Source organism: Bacillus rossius, chromosome 2 (assembly GCF_032445375.1).
Source record: "Bacillus rossius redtenbacheri isolate Brsri chromosome 2, Brsri_v3, whole genome shotgun sequence".
NCBI lineage: Eukaryota > Metazoa > Arthropoda > Insecta > Phasmatodea > Bacillidae > Bacillus > Bacillus rossius.
In genome coordinates this window covers 122,951,553-122,974,321 of record NC_086331.1, presented here as the reverse complement: position 1 = coordinate 122,974,321, position 22,769 = coordinate 122,951,553, and the positions used below count along the sequence as shown (strand labels likewise).

Sequence of the window (22,769 nt, the reverse complement as noted above, 5' to 3'; positions counted from 1 at the left end):
GTTTATTTTACCAAGGCGTGAAAGTGAGAATTTCTCAAGAATATCTGAATAACTGTTTATTTATCCTTACATATACATTGATTATCTCAAAGGCGGCCATATTGTGTTTTCGCTACGTATGGCCACATGTGACACAACGCTAAGGCGGAAGAATACTTTGTGATCCTTACGGTGTTCCCGAGCCGTGATAAAACAGTCTGCGTTTGAACTTCACTGTGAGAAACGATAGCAACAATATTCACTGAAATACCATTTGCAAGTTTCATAAAAATTATAATTTGTCATCATTATAAAACTATTGCAAGTAGTGCTGTACGTTTTCTCGTAAAAATACATATTTATAATCAAATTACCATGAACGTAATGAAACGCGCAGTAAAATATTTTCGGGGCGGTAAATTAATCTTAAGAAATATTTTTTTCAATAATAAACTTTTTTCCCAACAAATGTATTTGTTTAATGAAACAACGTAGGTTACGTAAATTATTTTTATTTATTATCTAGGGATGAACAGTATGATGGAGAAGGGGGGGGGGGGAGGAAGCAAATTGCCACAAGTATTAAAAAAACATTGGTTAAGTCAAAGCGTTCAGAAGCATAAAAAAAGACTTTATTTGATGCCCCTAACTTTTTACTTACTGACATAGGCGATAAAGTAAACGTGTATAGGCGGTTGCAGTGAATGTCCGAAAATATTCGAGTATGGACTGCACTACACGAATCTGAAATAACAACTAAGAAGGCAAAATTCGTTTGTAAAACAGCGTTTTATACATTCCAGGAAAACGCAAAATTCAGCTCTTGTATTCAAATGTTTGCAACTTTTATGTTTAACCGCATCCAATAGGCTAAATTGAACAAACTTAAAACGTCCACACACCATTTGGGTGTATATATACACACATATATATACATACACAGGAGCGCAACAACTAAATTTCCAAAAGGGGGGGGGGGGGGGCAATATACCTTTTTATAAAGAATCATCGATCCCCCCTATTGAAGCGGGGGGGTCGGGGTGTCCTCCCCCGGGAAAATTTGCATTTCAAGGTGGAAAATGGTGCTATTTAAGCAGTTTTATTATCTAAAAATTGATTACACAGCACTTTATTTGCCCCTGTTTGCCCCCACTTCAAGGTTTCAGAGAGAGGGGGGGGGGGGCAAACTACCCTTGCCCCCCCCCCCCTGTTGTTGCGCCCCTGTACATACATATGTATAACATATAAAACCACTGTTCGTACAACGTACAAGTCCTCGTTTACCACCAGAAAATGCAAGGCCCTCTGGTTGCAGTGTAAATACAAACGTGTGATTGAAGCAATAAAATTCTGCACTTCTTAAAATAATATTATACTAACACACTATAGATACCTACAAGTCCATGTTTGCCACCAGAAAATGCAAATTACTCTGATTGTATTGTAAATACCTACATGTGTTTGAAGCTATAGGTTCACAATTCATATGGGTATAATTATATTATCTTAACACACAACACTTACAAGTCCTCGTTTAACACCAGAAAAGACAAAGTCCTCTGATAGCAGTGTAAATAAATATATATAATAAATAAATATATAATAAATATAAATACCAACGTGTGTGGGTATATTTAAATCATATTAACACACTGTGCCTACAAGTCCTCGTTTAACACCAGAATATGCAAGGTCCTCCGATTGCAGTGTAAATACCAACGTGTGTTTGAAGCCATAGGCCCGCACTTCATATGGGTATATTTATATCATATTAACACACTGTGCCTACAAGTCCTCGTTTAACACCAGAATATGCAAAGTCTTCTGATTGCAGTTTAAATACCAACGTGTGTTTGAAGCCGTAGGTCCTCTTTTCATATGGGTATATTTATAACATCTAACACACTATACTTACAAGTTCTTCGTTTAACACCAGAAAATGCAAGGTCTTCCGATTACAGTGTAAATACCTTTGTGTGTTTGAAGCTATAGGTCCGCATTTCACATGGGTACATATATATACATACATACATATACATATTTGGTTTGGCACTGACTTTAAACCGATTAGAGCGTAGCACCTACCAATTATAATATTTTATTAAAATTATAGGTAATAATTATGTTTGGACAAGAACTGTCACATTGTAATTGTATTGTTTATACAATTACAATGTGAAAATTCGTGTCCAAACATATTACCTATAATTTTAATAAAATATTATAATTGTATTTATTTTTCGATTTCTAGTACCTATAGTATTTTTTTGTGTTTTTTTAGGTCCGTTTGGTTTTTTAAAAATATTATTTTTATGTTTTAATCTTCATGTTCGAAGGCTTAGGGTAATTATGACTTCCAAATAAAATTAAAAATACATATTTCTAATAATACATATTCCTACATATTCCTACTAAGAAGTTTATGAATTGAATGTAAGATAAAGGCTGTAAAGTAACGCGTAATAAAGAATTGTTCATGTAGCACAGCTTACATGTATACGCCTGAAATGGCACCCAATTAAGGTCCTCGGATCATGCGTCTGTGGCTTCGTAATGTGTGAAATGAGAGACGTCCACCACGTCCTCGCAACCAGCGTTAGACACTATGGAGATGTGTATTATATGTGTGTAAACTCGAGGGAAATGTCCTCGTTTGGAGCGTTGAGAAACATGGGTTACACAACGTGTGTAAAGGAGTGTAAGTGACAACGATACTAGCGCGACGTGGTGGTAACACACACACACTACATACTTGATTCTCTACGGTCTATCCGAGGACCTCAAAAAAAAATTTAAAAATCATGTTTTCACACACTAGGTTGACAGAACAGCGTGAATCCGAGGTCTTTTAATCCGAGGACCTGGGGGAGGTCCTCGGATTGCCAAAGGTCCTCGGATCCACGCTGAAATATTATGCGCAAGTCCTCGGATGATACCCTAAGTCCACACACACACACACACACACACACATACACACACACACAAACGCATATGCTAGGCGCGAGCTGAGGACTGTCTCCTCTGATGAACGTGGTGAGAAACAACGGTAAAGATTCGAGCTCAATACTGTTACGAGTGGGAGTAAAGGGTTCGTTAAGGATAGCCCAATAATTAAGATTTATACAGTTTTTATTTACTTCTAATATGTATAGTACTTATATTTACATAACCACACTAAATGTCCTATAAGAAGCATCTCACTCTCTATCCAACGCTCTTCATAATGTCTCTCTTATCACAGTTCACTGTACTCACTCCTTACACACAGTCCTTGCCCGATGGCTCACTCGCACAGTCCCGCGTCGCACCGCCTGTCTCGCCCTCTCGTAGCACTCGCTGGGTCTTCACACTCTCCGTACTTACTTCCGAACTCCCCAGAGTACAGAAATGACATGTGAACAAATATCTAATTGTTATATATTTCTGTGTATAATGCATATAAAATATTTTTCAAGCAATATTAGGTTGAATTAATTTCACTACACGAAACTGTTACACATATGTACCTAATTAGAACTGTAGTTTGAATTAGTGTGGGTTTATTTTTTACCGCTCACACAGGGGCGGCTCCACGGTATGGTGAGGTGGGCAGCCACCCGGGGCCCCGCTGCTATCAGGGCCCCACTCCACACGTGTTGATTTTGATTTATTGTTATTTGTCAGGTGTTTTGTTAAAAATATGTATATAAATGGGAACGGAAAATTAAGTTTTTACTACGTTTGGCCATAAATTGCTGGTCAATACCTATTTCAGTTCATGATTTCGTACAAGAAAACTTTCAAAAAAATTTTATTTCCACGTTTAATGACGCGATTATACTGCAAATTTTATCTTTAGCATTTATTGAACTGCCTTGAGGATGATTATTCAGTAAAGAAAATCAAAATAACCTAAAATAATTCAGCTAAACCATATTCGAAATTACGTTTCAGTTTAGTTGGGTTAGCAATGTTGTTTGAAAGACAGTGTTTTTCGGATCATCCGGTGGAGGGCCTACAAAAAAAAAATAAACAGATCAGGGCCCCGCAAAGTCCAGGGCCGCTACTGGCTCACAAACAAATAAAATGCTAAAAATGTTACTGGCAAGCACTTACTAGACAGAAATGTGGAGACAAATTTTTCTAACCGAATGTTTTCAGCTATATATCTCAAATATCCTTGTCACTAAGAAAAGGTAATACGAGTGAAGTGCAGAGCAATATTCTATTCGATAGAAGTGCGAGTCGCTCCATTCAGTCATTTGAGACATTTTGGTGGCAGTGAAGCAGTTTATAGTGTTATTCTATCAGCGAACTGTGCGACTGTATTTCTGCATATCTATCGTTCTACTGTCGTGACTCAAACTTTTGGCAACTGCAATTTTGAATAAGAATGCAATTTAAGGTGGCATATCAAGTAATTTTATTACAGCTGGTTCATCCCAAATAAACCTTTTTTGGAACCACGGTTAAGATCTAAGTAGTTTCAATATTCTTTCTCCACAATTTAAAATCGCACAGCTATGGACCTAGTGAACTATAGACATGCGTCTAGTAAGGCGAAACTTTAAACTGTTGAGAGATATAAAAATGTATTAATAATTACTTTAAATCTTAGCATAGCTGATAAAAAATTTAACAGAAACTAGTTTCTAATAATACTTTCCGAAAAATGTCAAGTAGATAAAATTATTTTATTCGTATACTAACTACTAACCGATATGCGTGTATAGGCCTACCAGAGCGTGAACAACTTTTTTTTTACCATCGTCAATTTACCTATTTTTAAAAACTTAATTTTAAACGTTTTCAGGTAAATCCTGAATAAATATTATGATGGTAATTTATGCCTTGTGGGTTTAAAGTTTTAATTGATTGCATGTATTATTTCTGTCATAATAACAATCCTGCCTATTTATTTATATACCTAACATGTATAGCTTCAAGGTGGTTATGAGTAAACTATAGATAAATAAAACAAAGATAAACAGGTTATTCACTCCTTTGCTTTCGCCTTCTACATTGTAACACGTTGAGGAATCAAATTCCTAACAAGTGGTAACAATGCCTATACGGAAGAAATCATTTTAAACCTGCGTGAATGTTTCATATTTCAGTTGTGTTACCTCAGCTTACCCCAAAGAAGTGATTCCTTGTAAATTGTAGCTTCCTGTTTCTATGTGCTTCTTTAACTGTTCAAATAAATAAATTGATATTGAGCTTGTTTGATGAATCACAACTTTATCGTAGGCCCCTGTGTACCTGAAGGTCATAATTATTTACTTAAAACATGCAAAATATTAAAAGTATAACTACTGTAGAGCTACTACTGTCGTGTAAATATTTCTGGAACAAGCAGAGCCACGCATTACATTAATATGATTTAATACATACATGCATACGTACTTAAAAATATAATGCAATTTATTTAGTAACACAGATTCCAATACTGCGTTATATTTTCTCTTCTTGAGAGTTTAGTGTCGTGCGGTGTAAAATTCTCCCAAATTGTGTTTACTTATGTAAGAAAAATTGTTTCTTCAAAGTTTAGAATGTAAAAACTAATTCCTAAACTTTGTAATTACTTTAGTTTTTCATAAACTTTACTTCAGACCTACTCTAACAGCAGTAAAAATCATCCCAGTTTTCATAAACTTTACTTCAAACCTACTCTTACAACAGTAAAAATCATCCCTCCTTCCTTCCCATCATTTTTTACACTTTACTTAAATCAAACTAGTATCCCATTTTTATAGAAACGAATGCCTTAAAGAGATATAGATTTTCCTGAGATTACCAACTATATAAATTATTTTCGTGTACAAGCTTTTTATCTTCGGCAGAGCTCACTTGATTTATTTCTCTTGGTTTATCGACAGATAAATTGGAAAAAATACACTAATTATAGCTCCAAATAGCTGGTTACGAAACTCGAAGTATAAAAGTCATTTTACTTTCATTGCTTGAAAATATCTCTTCATTCTACTTCTTTCAATTCTTAGATAGTGTAGCCAAAGATTGGCTGTAACAACCTTTATTTTATTATATATTGTCAAAAGAATAATGCTGAACTAATGTTTCGTTGGTAAAATCTACTAACTGTTGCTATCAGCGCAGTGCTTGTTTGCCATCGCATTGAAAATCTTAGTAGCTATAATTAACACTGGACAAACGTATTTTTGACTAATGTTATGTTCTAACTTTTCTAATACAATGCAGTGACTCACCCAGCAATAAATATAACTTACGTTCTAACATAAGGAAAACAGACACGAATTCGTTTCAATGTTTGTATATGGATTTTTAACTTGGCAATATAAATTAACTGAAACTTCATTTAACACCTGATTGGGTTTTTATTAAAACATGATTATGTTTAAATGAAATTCAATACTACTAGTAATCGGTCGTGAATTTTGTTCATTTCTCCCATTGTTCACCAACATCTTAAACATACATCACTAATGTTGGAAAAGTCAAAAAACCTTGCACATAGTCAACAAATAATAGCGGCAACATTAAAGAAATTACGACCTAATTTCTATCACATTTTAATGAGACAATTTTATAAAATAAAAACTCATCATCAAGAGTTTGTTTTGAACGTATACACATAATGGCAGTATGAGAAAGTGCTTTCGGCGGTCGGAGTGGCGCTCGAGTGTCCGACCAGGTCTCTGAGGAGGCCGTGATAGAAGGGGGGGAAGGTAAGCTAGTACAATTGGCAACGCTGAGGCCCGAGCTTGCTTTCGCCCAGCTGGGGGTGAGCTGAGGAAGGGGGAGGCTTTTAAACACGCGATTATCCCAATTGAGAGGAGCGATACACACTACACCCCTGAAGAATAACTCGCGACTGACCGCTTCCTGCGGCCAACCCAGTCTATATGATATGTATATACAGACCTGGTCAGTGGTAGGATTCGACATCCTCTACAATAATATACCAAGAAAATTAGGATTCTGCTCAGTGACGTTTTCAGTGAGTGAACCTTCCCCTTAAACTGACGACTCTTATAACTGTGCTCGAATAAAAACCGAAAAACTACGGTAGCTTGTATAACACAATTACAAACAATTACACGCTCTGGAAGTTCATATTGTGAAATTACCAAATTAAAGGGGTAAAAGTAGTTATATGTATTTACTGTTTAAAAAACTATTTTGTGTTACTAACTTAGAAAAAGTAAATACTTTCTGACATAGGCATTGATCCCGGGGTGGGGGTGGAGGAAGTGGCCCGCCCTCCTGCCTGCTCTTGTGAAAGTATGACTGAAACGGGTTAGATGTTAAAACTATATCTTATGAATAACTCTGTTTATTTTAAAGTTTTATGCTTATAGAATGCACATAGGCCAAAACATGGACAGTATACAACCAAGCACCGTATGCAGGGATTGTGTGTCTGTAAACCTTACATGCAAAACTCTCGGCCACTTGGGTCCCCCTGGAAATTACATTGATCGCAATAAGCGAGAACCGATGGCATTTCTGCATTTTGCAAGTACAAATGCCATTAAATAAAAAGTTTATTGGTGGTTGAGGTGGTTATTGAAGGGACGGTGCAATTTGCCTTCGGTTGGCTGCTACAAATAACTGAGGCGGTGTTTAAATTCGTATGGTCAAACGTCGCATAGTGGGGCAGAGAGCCGTGTTTCGCGTGTATAATGCGATTTATCAATACTGTTACCACATCCCTGTCACTAAATAAGCAAAGAAAAGCCACAATCAGCATTCAGTATGATGAAGTTCCTATTTTAATGATTGAAATTCGTTTCGATAACAGGTGTAGGTAATCAGTTAAAAATGTGAGGATAACTCTGATTAGCAAAACACTAAAACACTAAAAAACTGAATCATAAATACATTCACTGTTATTAAATATTCTTAGTCTTCAAATAATATTTTTCTTATGATAATTATATTAAAATAATGATGATAATAATAATATTAATCGTCACTGCTGCTAAAAACGGACAATTTATATAGAGGAGCTTCAAGTAAAGAAATTAGTTTTCTTGGTGAAAGTGTTCGAATAGAGGATATCATGGGGTCAGATGATATAAGCATTATATTGAGTAGATCTTGTTTAGTCAACTCTACTTATTTACCGACATCTTCTCTCTCGAAACCTGCGAAATACTTTATTTCTAGACTCATCCCAAAGTGAATTTCCCAGGATATGCCTAACCCCCCCCCCCCTTCCTGCCAAAACCCTGTAACATCATTGCATGCAAGAGACACTGCGTTGACCAACTTCCACTTACTACTGGCAACAGCACTGCTTTATCTAGAATCATATCCATACTGGTTCAATCTCCCCCAGTCCTTGGTCAGCACTTTCAGTCCGCGCGGCCACTGGCTTCCCTGCCTGTGGCCGCGCTCAAGCACGCACGCGTCATCACCCATTCGCGTTTTTCTGCCAAGGTAGCACGAGGTAGCACGTAATTTTTTTGTATGTTATAAGAAATGTTTTCTGAATATTTTAAAAGCAAAAATAAAGTGGGGACTAGTGGGGAAAAATTTTGTAAGTCTAAGAACGTACGAGAATCTATTGCGATCGCAACCTCTCACACTATAAATAAAAAAATATATATTAATGTAAAAATTTATAGTGTTTAACTGTCTCACCTACATCGGGATAGATTGCTGTTTAATGCCCAAACTAATTCATAATATTTTTGTGCTGCTAACGAGCATGGGATTATCGTACTTTCGTGACGTTATGAAAGCTAAAAAACGGAATCCCCATAACCAGCCACTTTGCAGGCTTCTCACAAGAAAACTGTTTGAAAATATGCTCCATTTCCGATGGTTTTAGATGCTCTGGACATTACTTAACACCAAAAAATAGAAATTAAATTAAAAATTTAATTTTAATTTTTAGGTTTTGCCCCACTGTGCGTCGCTGGCACCTCCTTCCAAGAGCCGGAATTGACAATTCGCAAGGTGGGGTCTAGGCTCCTAGTCGCACTTTAGAAACCGGTATTATAGTACGGGTGGTATAGGTAACTAGCAGCAACGTTGCCACAATTCCTGGGTGAACATATTGACGAAAGGAAACATGTCATGTTTTTAAGCGAACGCACCAACGAATTGTCTACATTGATTTACCATACGCCAAAAATATTATGAACTAGCGGAAGCTAAGCCAGTTTTCAATACGCGTTAATGTTTTATCGTTTTCGTGGCATTATTATATTCAACTTTCGTGAAAGAGTTTTAACTATCTTGTTGTGTGCCACAAACTTTGAACTCTATTTAGTAACTTAACGGTAAACAATAAATAAATACATATGTAAAAAATTAAATAAATAAAAGCAAGTGGAATGATTGTAAAAACCCTCTGAAATATAAAAGAACGAAATTAGAGGACATCCGCCAAAGGTTTGAGAATATTTTACTAAACGCTAAGAAATTAGTGTTACCTATAAGATAAATTAAAGATAAAATAACCCATTGATATTAATCTATATTGTTTTATTTTCACATTACTTCTTGAAAATGAAATTTAGACAAAGATTATCTAATAACAATATTAAACTTGTTCACTTATTAAAGCAAACATAAGTTAGGCGAAACTTCAGTTAAGTTACCAATTTCGTTGTGATCATTTGTAGAAGTAATAATTTTTTTTTAAATTTTAATGATAATTATATGTGCAATTAATCATATAAACAAAACGGTACATTTTAAAAGTTTGCAAAGGAATACATACACGAGAAGGGTAAAAAGATGTAAAATTATATTGTTGTAGTTTTCCGAAAACATATTTACGAAAACAAACCCCAGAGGAGGTGAAAGTTGGGCGCGGGTATGTCGAAAATTAAATAATAATAATTTTTTTTAACTAATCCTGAAAACTTGTTTGACATACCAATATCAAGCAATAAGTATTAGTAACTAACGCTACTTTGCAAGATTTAACACACAGAAAACTTATGACATAAGTAAATTTGGAAACAGTGCTAATGTCAAAAGCACATTAAAATATGTAGTCCTTTTGAATTTTTTTTCTTACGCTATATGAAACTCTGAACAAAAAAAAACAGTGTTGATGAGTAAGTTATTGAATTATTTTTGTAACCTAGGCTTCACAGTATATTTTTAAAAGTCTTGGATATGTAAACAATAGTTTACATGATCAGATTTGTATGTGCTAACACTGTTATTACATTGATGACCGCATATTATCAACGTTTTTCCCTCCGTCCAAGCAAAATTGATTTTAAGAATTCCATGAGAGTGTAATAGTCCATAATTTTGTGTTCACGAACATTAAAGTATAATGTGGCAGTATGCTTTTTTTCTGATAAATAAAAAATTAAAATTAATTGCACATTTTTAAATATCAGGTATTAAGTTTATAGAGAAAAGTTCAGTCCCGTAAATCAAAATACATTTTTAGAGATATTTTACAAATATATTGTTCAAACTAATTATTTCTGTTCAATTAACATTATCCAGTTATACGCAACACAGATATGGTTCGTAAATCATTCTAAAAGCAAATAAATTATATTTGTTTATAAATTTACATGCAAATGATTTGCGCACACCATCTCTCGTGTACATTTAACACTATTTGCGAGGACGTCATCTTCAGCTGCCATCTAGCGACGGGTTAATGAGTCAACTGCACGCCTTCAGCGGATACTTTTCCGAATGGATAGTTTTCCGGATTATTAAAGAGATGTGCACCAGCGGCGAAAACCGGAATGGTAACCATTCAGGCTGCGGGCACTTTTCCGGAATTTTTAAAGTAAGTGCATTGCCAGATATACCCGGAATGGTAACCATTCACACTGCGGGCATTTTTCAGTATTTTTAAATTAAGAACACCAGCAAGGAAAACTGGAATGGTAACCTTTCAGGATTTTAGGAGCTACTTTTATATTTGCGCGCACAAGACTGGAATGGTTACCATTCCGGCAGCGGATACTTTTCCGTACATCGCAGAACGAACACGGAAAATTATCCAATCCGGAATGGTAACCATTCCGCTGCGGACACTTTTCCGGATTTTTTCTAGCAGCACATTTGCAGTAAAAGCCGGAATGGTAACCATTCATACAGTGGATACTTTTCAGGATATTCAATTATACGATGTTTGCCAGTAAATCCTGAATGGTAACCATTCTGGATTTCTCTGGGCACATGAGGATGTATATTTTCCGGAATGGTAACCATTCCGATTGGATACTTTTCAGTCGCCCCAACCGTTTAGTCACTAGTAGATAAGACTGCAATACATCCGTTAAAATAGTTTCAAATTTAAATGGCAACACCACCCCTTATTTTGTTATTATGGTTGATTGTAAATATAGTGTATCTGGACAGCTGAATTAATGTGTTTAAAATTGAACAAATTAGCCATGCTTCAGAAATAAGGATAGCATGGAATTTCATATCTTTGAAGGTTAAACAAAACTTAATCTAAACTTTTTAAAAGAAACTGGACATTTCCATTTGCAGTATGCATCACCCTGGGTTGAAAAGACACATTGGCTGAAGTTGGTGACAAACGTATCTAAGGCAATGATAAAATGGTTAACTTGATCAGAATAAAAATATGTTGTAATTTTAACAAATAACTGTTGACATTTTTCTGCTTCAAGATAGTGTGGGAAAGGTGGTGATAGGGTTAAAGCCCTGTCGTAGCCCCTCTCTGGACCAACCCCAATGTGAAACCTAGGTTTAAGGCAATTTACTTTTGATCTTGATTCATTGATGATTTTATGCCAAAGTTTGGCACCTTTTACACTTTTCTTTTTGCACTAAAATCATTAACTATTTGTTTAAATTATTTCATCACAATTTTATAGTCCCTACAGATTTTCTGGAAAATAACCTATACAATTTGGTTGGAATGTTCTCTCATGTCCAAGCTCATCGTTTTTACACGAGCATGCTAGTACCGCTAAACATAGAAATAGTAACAGTATGTTACAATACATACACGTATGGGCCTATGGTTTAAAATAAAATACAGTTATTTAAGTACCTACTGAAAAAAGAAATGACCCTTGTATTATTTGAAAAATATTATGAGATGGACCTCAGAAGTTTATCTCATCTCTGTTAACACTTTGTCAAATTATGTTTCAAAAATAACTTTCTTCTGCCAGCATCAATCTTTATGATATTGTTCATTTCGTAATTTAAGACTTGTTTATAACGTTAACTGTTATTTCTTTATAAGATTCAAGCCACTGTTTAAAAAAACTTTATCTATCCACTAGATACAAACTTGTTATCTAATGAATGCTTTACCTAAGAGATTAATCAATCTTATTTTAGAATTTTGTTTACATTTTGCCTTCATTTAACACTTTTTTTGCATGTTTGAAAGACAACCTTTTACCAACTTCAAGGATGGGCCCTTTAAAGGTTGAATTCTCTGTAGCCATGATCATTGAAGTATAGCATTCATGTGGTGAGGGTCTGTGGTTTGATGCTAATTTCTTTACGTGACTTAATTTCAGGTGGTTTGAAATAAACAATAGTCTTGGCGGTACCATTGCCTTAAGTCTGAAAATGTGCAAATTTAAATCATATCTTTACCTTTTCCTTTTGGAAGACTCTTCTGTAGAGTATTTTTATCAATAATTTGAGTAGGAGCAGGGGGTTTTACTATTTATAGAATGGTCTAACAGATGCTTGTGAATGATGAAAAATCAGAGAGCCAGAAAAACCTAATGTTGTAAAATAGTATAAGTTTGTACATAACAGGTATGACAACTTAAGCAAGAAAAATACTTTATATATTTAATTAATTTTTCTGAGTACAGCCTTAGTAAGTCCATCTTGTAAATAAGGTGTAACAGTTATATAACCTGAAATTAAAAGATCCAATGTGAAGCTGCTGGTTGAATGAAAATAATGCCTGTCTCTGCAGTTGGAAGACTCTATTAGTATGCATTTAAGTTAAAATTTAATTTGAGTTGTTCATTGATTATATCATTTTTTAGTTTGATTTTGGTGATGTGTTTCAGTGTTGTCTATAAGAGGCATTAAAATGGATGTTCCTGGAAGAAGCAGACCTAGAGTTCGTGTGTACTCACAGTCCACACGACTTACATTTGATAAGTCATCATCTTCAGTTAAACCTAATGATGATCTTATCTATAATAGATACTCGGACTCAGATGACAGAAAACACACCAGGGATGGAGGTAAATGTTTTGCTTGGTTTTTTCTTCTATGTATCATAGATTTTTAAATATTTGTGTCTTAACAAAATCAGTTTCATTGAACCTAGGAGGGTGGGGGAAACCACGGGCCAAGGAATGAAACCCGTACCACAGCACACCCGTCCCTAGTTCCTTACAATACAGAACATTATTGAGAGTCTTGTAATAGACTCTATGTCGTGTTACCTTTTGTGTGAAAAGAAAACTCAAAAGTCAGAGATCTAGCAATATGTTATGCTAGAGCTCATTCAATTACATTACTCAACAGCGATGACAAATTTATATAAATAAGTGTTGAGATTGACTAGACAAGGATACAACTACAGACTTTTTATGAGGGCACACAAAATTGTATACAGAATAGAACTGCTAATTAAAAAGAAGCAATGCCAAAATTTAAGATAACTTACAAATAGTTTAGTTAAAATGACTGCTCATATACAAGAAGCTGAGCTAAATGGAATAGGCCAATGACCTACAAAATCATTCATATGCTTTAGCTTGCACAGCAGGTAGATAGTTTACAACTCATTTGTTCAAGCATGACTTGCATGGAATACAACTTATGCGCTTCAGCATACAATGAAAGACACATGCTTTGTTTATAAAACATAAGAACAGTTAAAACCCTAAAACATCAAGAATCCTATGCCCAGACGTCAAAATTTGTCTCTTACGCACCGTAGCTGCTCACTATGTTAAACAGATTGTCACCAGTTGCTTTGCCTTCAATAGCCACCACTTTATAGAACCGTGTTTCTACTTGCTGATCTGTAAAAAATCTTGCCACGATTATCATTTGTCTATGATCTGTTATGTCAGTATACTCATCAATTAAAAGAGTAAAGAGTGAAGTTCTCATTGTATTCACAATGTTTTCTTCTTCACAAGAGGCTAATACCTGCTGAATAATCATAACAGTTTTTGTGCGACCATAATGAAAGTTTTTTGCTGGGTCACTGTCTGGGAACACATTGGGCACTAGTTTAGCAAAGTTATCACGTAAACTTATTGGCAGGTTTTTTTCTCAAACAAAATTCGCCCATTGTAACTCAGCATCAACCACACCATTATTTTCTTTCAATACAAAACTGGACAGCGACGAACTCTGTTCTATGCCCCTTTGATTTCTTTTGTGACATTCAGTATTTCCGTGACATCGCAAATCCTGAAGCCCCCTACTGATAATTTTGAGCATCGAATTACACACTGTGCACTTAGCTTGGTAATCTCTGCTCCTGGCTTTATCCATTCTAGTTGGTTTTCCCATTCTCGTTTACACTTCTAAAACGGAGCCCGATCTGGTAACGTCTTATGTTTTTTTGTTCATGGTAACAAGGGCTGCAAGTATTTAATTCTATTTTAGATTGCCAAGCCCTAGAAATTTTACAAAATTTCCACAATTTACGTTACAATTGTGCTGCATTCAATAGCAAACCATCAGAAAAGTTTAGACGGAATATTAAAAGTTGAAAGTGAATATTGCGAAGATTTTATTTATATTACGTTACTGCGTGTGGTCATGGCAGCTTTTCTTGCCCTTGTAAACAAACTATTTTTTTTTACGTGCCACGGTAATTCATACGGCCATGAACCAAAACATTGGTGATGTGAATGCAGAAATTTAGTTCAGTTTTATATCTCTCCCTTTTAAACCATTACATATTATGTATGAAATGAGATTTAAATGTGGTTTTAAAAAAAATAAACAATGGGTTACTGTGCCCATGTTGAAATAATTTTTAAAGCAACATAACCAAATTCCTTAAAATATGGCATCTTCATGCATGTTCGGCAATGCTCGTTTTGCATTATAAATATTTTGAAAATGCAGTTGGCAGCACTAAATTTCCAAGCATAGTTGTTTTTCTTCGCCTTTTACAATATTTGTTTTACGAATGATGAAGTATGTACAGCTATGACAGAAATCCCATTAGAGAAAATCCGTAATAATTTAGTAAAATCCAGGAATCCGTTTGAGGGCTTTAAATTCATGAAAACGGATAAAATCAGTGAAATTGGCAGGCCTACAATGTACACAACCTGACTGACTATGCTTTCTTGAATCAATGAACTTGAAAGTGGTTTATAGTTTCAGTGGAATTGTGGTAGGTATTTGAGTTTTCTGTAAACAATGGTTTGGAACAGACTGATTTAATTTTAAAAGGAGTCCTCTGTCATTTAGGTTGTTAATATTGTAACAGACTTCTGGCTAGCTCTAATTGGTCCGACTGTTTCACACATGAAAACACATAAATAATTTTCTGGGTGTTGAAATATCTATGTCATACTTGATTTATATATCTCCTGAATTAGTTTTTTAATTTTTTGACAGGTCATGATTGTTGTGGGTTAGTACGCATGAGGGCTTCGGCCCTTGGACAGTCGGCACCCTCACTTTCTACTAGCATGGTGAGTTGAAACTATATGAAGTTTGACTAGTGATAAGTTTTTTATAGTGTAAAATAATGTATATAGCTTGGAATGGGTAGTGCATTCCACATAACCAGGTGATGCATTCCATATGACCTGGGTTCGAATCCCTGTCTGGCCATCCTGATTTTGGTTTCCCAAAATCACTCCAGGAAAATGCAAGGATGGGATTAGGCTAGGGCTGACTCCTGTATCAATACCTGTCCTGTGTCATTGTGTTGATAACAAATTGTAGACAGTAAATCTTTCCATAATGGACACTCATTAGTAATAGTTTGTTTCACATATTTTTTTCCTTTCAAATCACTGGAAGAATAACAAGTGCTGTTACGGAAAACTAACATCCCATAAGTAGTAGACATTCTGAATAGTGAACATGGACACTATGACAAGTAGCAGGAAAGTTAAAATATATTTTTTTTTCTAGAGAATGTGCACTGTGCCATGTCAACAACGTGACAAGTAGTTGGTACTTTGATGTAATTTCTATCACAACAACCTGGCCATGCTTCCATTTCATATTAAAATAATAATATGATCAAATACAATAACATTTATATATTTGTATGAAAAACAATACTGATGACCATTTACCAAAAAATTCAGAGCTCCATTATCCACTACCGCAAGATGTCTTGCTACTAATGTAATTTACAATACTAAAAAAAATTACTCTCTCTTAAAAAAAACTATGAACAGTTCTGTGCCCTGGGAAAAAATCTTATGTTCGTCTTGCGCTCTACCAACCAGTTTAAAAGTGCTGTGACGTCAATAACTCCGCAACTTTACTGCCGCGTTTCCAATGCACGCAAAACTCTCATGCCAAGTCTTCCATGTCTTTAAAATATGTCTACAAGTTTTGTCTGAATTTTTAGACAAAATCCTGACACAAATTGCAACTTGTCCAGTTTATCTGTTTTATCACAGCACAGCTGACCCCGGGATCCAAACAGTCATTAAAAAAAAAATAAGTTTATGGCCACTTGACTTGTCCTTTATTCTGCCTCTTACCAGAGCACCTTCCCTACATAGCTGCATCTTACGTGCTCCATCATAAGGCTGCTCCCCGTCGCGAGGCATTGCATGCAGATATTCGCTCAACAGTTTCACTTGTTAGGCATAGCACTCTTCTCTCACTCGGTAGTTCATGGAATTATTTATCACATAGTACACCATGCATCGATGTAATGTTAAGGTAAAAAGTATTTCATTTTATGCACCAATGTTTCAAATCCAGTGCCTGAAACACACGTGCAACAGCGCGCGACAGCGCGCGACATGCGTCCTTACTCTCGCTGCTTCCGCGATCAACCACCGCCAATGCCACGTCCTCTAATGGCCATCACTGAACTCAAAGTTCTGTCTCAGATATTTTACTGGTAACCGTCCATACATTTTAGGGCCATATAAAAATGTAGGAAAATATTATAACTAAAGTGTTACTAAAAAAACTTAATATAAATTATTGCTAACATTTTATATTTTAAAAGCTTACACTTGACTCAATTACTAGTGACAGCTAAAACCTTCTGGAAGCTGTGGCCTTTGGCTAGAGCCAATTGGTGAACAGGAAACAAAATCTGCAATAAATCATTTTAACTTAAAATAATTAAAATAAATACAAAAATACCTTAAACTATTCTGTAACTAAATAAATCAATGAAAAGTTATGAATGTCTTCAAAACGTAATTCCACCATTAAGGGGAAGTAATGTGACGGAAAGGCCACAATATTCAGCTCGTTCTTATGAATAGTAGCGTTTATTTTTTATTATACGTAGAATCCATAAAAAATGTCGCAGTTTCAATTGTATATTATAACTTTTTAATTTAGACTATTGACAACAAATCATATATCATATTGGATTTAAACTAACCTAGTTTTTCTTATAAATGTTGAATATGTGTACCTTCAGATATACAGCACACATTGAACCTAAAGTCCAATTCTTCCCAAACATGGTTAGCACGTCCAGAGTAACGGAAGCAGTAGCTTCTTGAGTTCTGTGTTTCAACTCTGGCAAATCAATAGGTTGCGGCAGAACGTAGACACAATCGTTTAGAAAGTCCCACAGGAAAAAAAATCGCATGGCGCTATGTCAGGCGAAAATGAGCTCTGTCATCTCGACCATTATGACCAATCGAATGGTCAGAGACTGACCACGTTCAACCACTCTTATACTAAAAGATTCCAAAAGGGAGGGGCTCTATTCTGTTGCCAAATAAAGTTTACAGGTTCACACTACTAATTGGGGAAATAGCCATTCTTTCAACATAATTCAAATAAGCCACCCTGTTAAGTTAGCTTCAGCGAAACAAAATGGTCTGTATACTTGACGTCGGGACACACCACAGAAAATGTTCAATTTTAGGGAGTCTCTTTGATGCTCTACAAGTTCACGAGTATGTTCTGACTCCCAGATACGAACATTATGGCTATTTATCTACTAACTTAAATGAAATGTTGACTCATCGCGGTACACCACACGATCAAGAAAGTCATCTTCACGCTCAACACTTGAAGTGCAAAGTTACAACGTACACAACAGTCATCTGGTTTTGGAGCGTCTGGTATGGACGCATATGTAAATGTGTTCTTAAATCCTCCACACCGTCATCTTTGGCAACTAAAATTCAATACTTGCATTCTGAACAGATTTCTTAGGACTACGCAGGTAAGATGCTCTGACAAAGTCAACATCCTGTATAGACACTTTTGGTTGTCCCGTGCTTTTCCCTTTACAAACACATCTGGTCATTTCAAACTGTCTATACCATCGGTGGAAGTGTTTTGCCACTTTTAAACTTTAAACTAAATGCACATTGAACTAAAATTACAGATTCACTCTTAGCAAACAAATTGCAGAACACAAGATGCTTTACCCCCAGGAGTTGCCAATTTTCGTAGGTAGTGCTGCAAGCGAAAAAACAACAAAGCAGTACCCGTGCTTGAGAATTACTCTTTAATTGTGACCTTGAACCAAAACTCTACAATGCTTACAATTGCTACTATTAAAATTTATAACTGAGACATTCTTTTATGGACATACTGTATTTAATTTTGCATAAAATGTATTAACATGACCCTGTGATACAAAAAGGTTGCAAGAAAATTCTATTAAAATGATTCTGAAAACTTTCTTGAATTAGGTTCAATAGGTATTTGTAGACATCCTTTTAAACATACTGATTCAGTTCAGTCTTCTCATAAATTAGTTATTTTTTTCTTTGTATCCCTATTTCATACACTACATCCACAAAACTTCTCAGTGTTACAGCTGTCACCTAATATACTTTTTTAATCCCTCTTTTTTTACAAATAAATATTTTATTTTCATCACCACAAAATAAGCTTAACTTTTTGTCATTGATATAACAGAAGACGTGAACTTGAATGAATTATCAGCTACCACTGTTACTTTTCATAAGTTGTCTTTGCACTTTTAAGTAGCTTGTGTTTTGTATTGAAGTAGACTGGTTGTTGTTATGGGAAAAGAATTATTTTGATAATGTTTACATTGTATTGTTTTAACTTTAGAATTTAAATTTTCAGAAGGAACTCAATTTGTCTCGTAGAAGTAGCAGAGTTGCACATCGAAAAAGTTTCATTTCAACTACATCTCCAACACTGCCAAGATGTCATTCACCAATATCTGGTAAGATTTTTTAGTTTAATATTTTATACTGTGTTGGATTGTGGATTATGTTTCATATCATTAAATATGAAATAATGGAAATTTGTTGTTCTCAGGGAGCCCACTTGAAAGTCCACGAGTGTCTCCTAGTCAGCACTTTTCTTTCATGCCATTTAAGAGGTGAGTTGTTACGTAAGCATACATTGTCAACTTGTTAAATTTTGATTGTTTGACCAGAAAATACATATGTATTACTGAAAAATAGAATAATTCACATCAAAGTAATAAAAAATTTAGTGTTCGTCATTCTGATATAGACATATTGGTAAATATGTAATTGAGCGGTATTTGCGAAAAAAAAATGTTAAAAATCCGAAAATACCTTTATTAGACGCTCTTCAACTTCCTCTTTTCATTAAAAGTGGCGGAGGTAAGAAATTCCAATTACTTTAGGAGATATCGAATTTTTAAATTTCATCATATGTAGTCGAGCGGTATTTGCGAAAAAAAATATTAATAGTCCGAAAATACCTTTATTATATGCTCTTCAACTTCCTCTTTTCATTAAAAGCGGCGGAGATAAGAAATTCCAAATACTTTAGGAGATATCGCCGTTCTTATTTTGCATACAAGACCTGTGTTTATCATTCGACCGTCGCCATTTTTTTATTTTGCCGTGTGTTTGTGAATGCCTAATTAATGAAAATGGTCGATTAGTTTAGGTCAGTTACATTATAAATACTTTGAAACTAAGCATACATTAGAAATAATATGAAATTATTTCAATGGTTCTTTAGTTTTAAAGTATTTATAATGTAACTGACCTGACCTAACAAACCGGGACAAAGGATGGACAGAAACAACTCACGTAAAATTTTTTTGTTACTTATTACTTGTGCAACAATAAAAAATAAGACTTTAAAATTAGAAACGTTAAAAACTCGCCTAAGTTGGAGGTGGTAATTAAACACCGTTTTAAACAATAAATGAAGTAAATAATCACGTATTGGTTAATTTGAATTCTGGCCTATCACGAACAATCACGTGACATCATTATCCAATAAAAAAAATAGATGCTCGTAAACAAGAAACAATGGTGAAAGCTACATGAACGCACTGCTATAATTGTGATGAAATTTAAATATTCGATATCTCCTAAAGTATTTGGAATTTATTATCTTCGCCGCTTTTAATGAAAAGAGGAAGTTGAAGAGCATCTAATAAAGGTATTTTCGGATTTTTAACATTTTTTTTTTTCGCAAATACGGCTCAACTACATATGATGAAATTTAAAAATTTGATATATCCTAAAGTATTTGGAATTTCTTACCTCCGCCGCTTTTATTGAAAAGAGAAAGTTAAAGAGCATAGAATAAAAGTATTTTCGGATTTTTAACATTTTTTTTCGCAATTACCGCCCAACTACATATTTACCGACATATTATTAATGAAGATCGTATCAACAGTGGCTTCTTTGATAAATACTATAGTTAAGAACACACTCACTCACTCTTTCAACATCCTACTGTGGCACCTTGTCAGGGGTGTATGGCATTTTATAAGAGTGACATCTTAAATGATTTTACATAGAACATCAAAATGTATTTGCATTGAATGGTGTAATTCCAATTTTTCTATTGTATACAGTTCATTTACTAAAACCAAGCATAACTTGTCTCACTGTAATATGCTTCTGTGTACTTCCTTTTATTTCTGAGGTGTATGAAAGTGTTCATGAATAATTTTTTTTTCATCTTGAAATGAATTATTGATACATGGCAGTTTAAAATTGTAAAGTACTTAAGTTTAGACTAACTGCCATCCAAATTTTAACTTTTGCAGCTCACGCTTCATCTGCTGCACATTCTTCAATTTTATTTCACTCTGTATCACTTAAAAATAATTTTTTCATCATTGTTGCATATGCATATCAGCAATCCAGAAGTAATGCTTACACAACCTGAGAATGCAACTTTTGTAATGCAGTATAATACTGTCCTGTAAATAACCTAGAAAAATTTAAGCAATAGTAGCCATAAAGAAAAGTAATAATTATGCTTATTGAATTAGGTGTTTAGTAATAAGTTTTAAAAATTTTCATGTGGTAAATACACACAGCCCAACATTGCTGATAGGAAAGACCTGTGTCCTTGGGAGTTCCCTTACTAAAATTTCTATTCTGCGTTTCTATTCTGAATTTTCTGCTTGGAACGCTTTCTGTTAACCAATGTTTTGGTTGATGGGTAGTCGTTAAATCAATGCTCTACTGTAATATAAATAGCTTAGTTTCGTACATTGCTAGAATTATTCTAAGACTGCAAACTTAATTTAAGGATATTATTTTAATGCAGGTTCTGTTCTGTTTGTCTGTTCTTCTGTTCTTCCTGGTTCAGTTTAATAAACTCGGACTGATTTTGTTGTTTGAAATCTCAACTTTCACCTCTTTTTTTTGGATAGCTATGGTTCATATTTTGTGTGTTTATATAAGGATGTTATATCACAAAACACATTTCAACATTTCATAGTAAAAAAAACGTACTTCTACAAGTGATAGCCTCAAATCCTAAAATCCTTAAGCAATACATGGTTGCTGCAGATGAAGCAGCTCTCGGAAGTGCTGTATCTGCAGTGTTCACTCTCCTTCTGACGTGACACGTTATTAAAATCAGACAGAAAATACAGGTAGCAGTGCCGTAGCCTAGCCAGGCCCTGCGCCATTGTTCTTAACTTTTGATTCTTTTTTTGCCTATTTTTCTGTGACAAATCTGGACATTAATAGGAAAAGGAAGAATTAAGATGTTATTAGCATGTAGTTGCAAGTGCTGGTCAATATCCTTATGATTTAAATTGAGTTTTCATGATTTCATTTTAGATTTGAGACTATTTACGAATTTAATTATTAATTTTTTTTAGTATTAAAGTATTGAAATCTTGGGAGACAACTGTTATATATTTTAAAAAAGAAATCACCCAAATGTCGGTATCAGATTTTCTTAACGTTAGTGGTTCCATAGAAGTTTCTTTATGTTCTGGATTCCCAATAACTCAATAAGTAAACATTTTGTTTGTTAAGTTTGTGAAATCTGTTCTTGTCATGAGGAATAGTTGAAGTATGTTTTCAAGTGGTTAGTATTTCAGTATTTTTTTTAATGATTTGGTTGTAACACTATAGTAGGGCATTCCTGTATATAATACATCAAAATGTTCTGTTTTACATGGTGTTATATATTCAAATACATTTCAAGAATTAGTGCCATGAATTGTTTACATAAAGATGTCCTCTGTGTGATAAGATTTTGTAATGGATATTGATGATAACTATGTCAAAAGCTAAGCAAACATTCCCATGCCAGGATGTCAAGATGAACAAAAAAAAATAGTAAATTTTAATGAAATGTTGTTGCTGTTAACAAAAAGATAAAATTTCTCTAGGAAACCAGCCAAACTAAAAAAGGACATTGTCACTGTTAAAAATGTTGCTTGCAAACATTTTGAAGTCGCAGGTTGACTTAACCTCACCAGGCTCATCATGTGATGATGCTGAACAAATTCA

General features: G+C 34.6%; 1 protein-coding gene across 5 annotated transcripts in view; it reads left to right on the top strand.

Moving 5' to 3' along the window:
- The window catches only part of LOC134529735 (microtubule-associated serine/threonine-protein kinase 3), a 115,055-nt gene that overhangs the window by 14,678 nt on the left and 77,608 nt on the right, over positions 1–22,769 (top strand). For all 5 annotated transcript variants that reach the window (XM_063364120.1, XM_063364116.1, XM_063364118.1 and 2 more), the window contains exons 3-6: positions 12,951–13,130; positions 15,484–15,560; positions 19,135–19,237; positions 19,333–19,396. In XM_063364120.1, coding sequence (XP_063220190.1) covers positions 12,974–13,130; positions 15,484–15,560; positions 19,135–19,237; positions 19,333–19,396 — 401 coding nt within the window. In that variant the 5' untranslated portion in view covers positions 12,951–12,973. The remainder of the gene's footprint in view (positions 1–12,950; positions 13,131–15,483; positions 15,561–19,134; positions 19,238–19,332; positions 19,397–22,769) is intronic.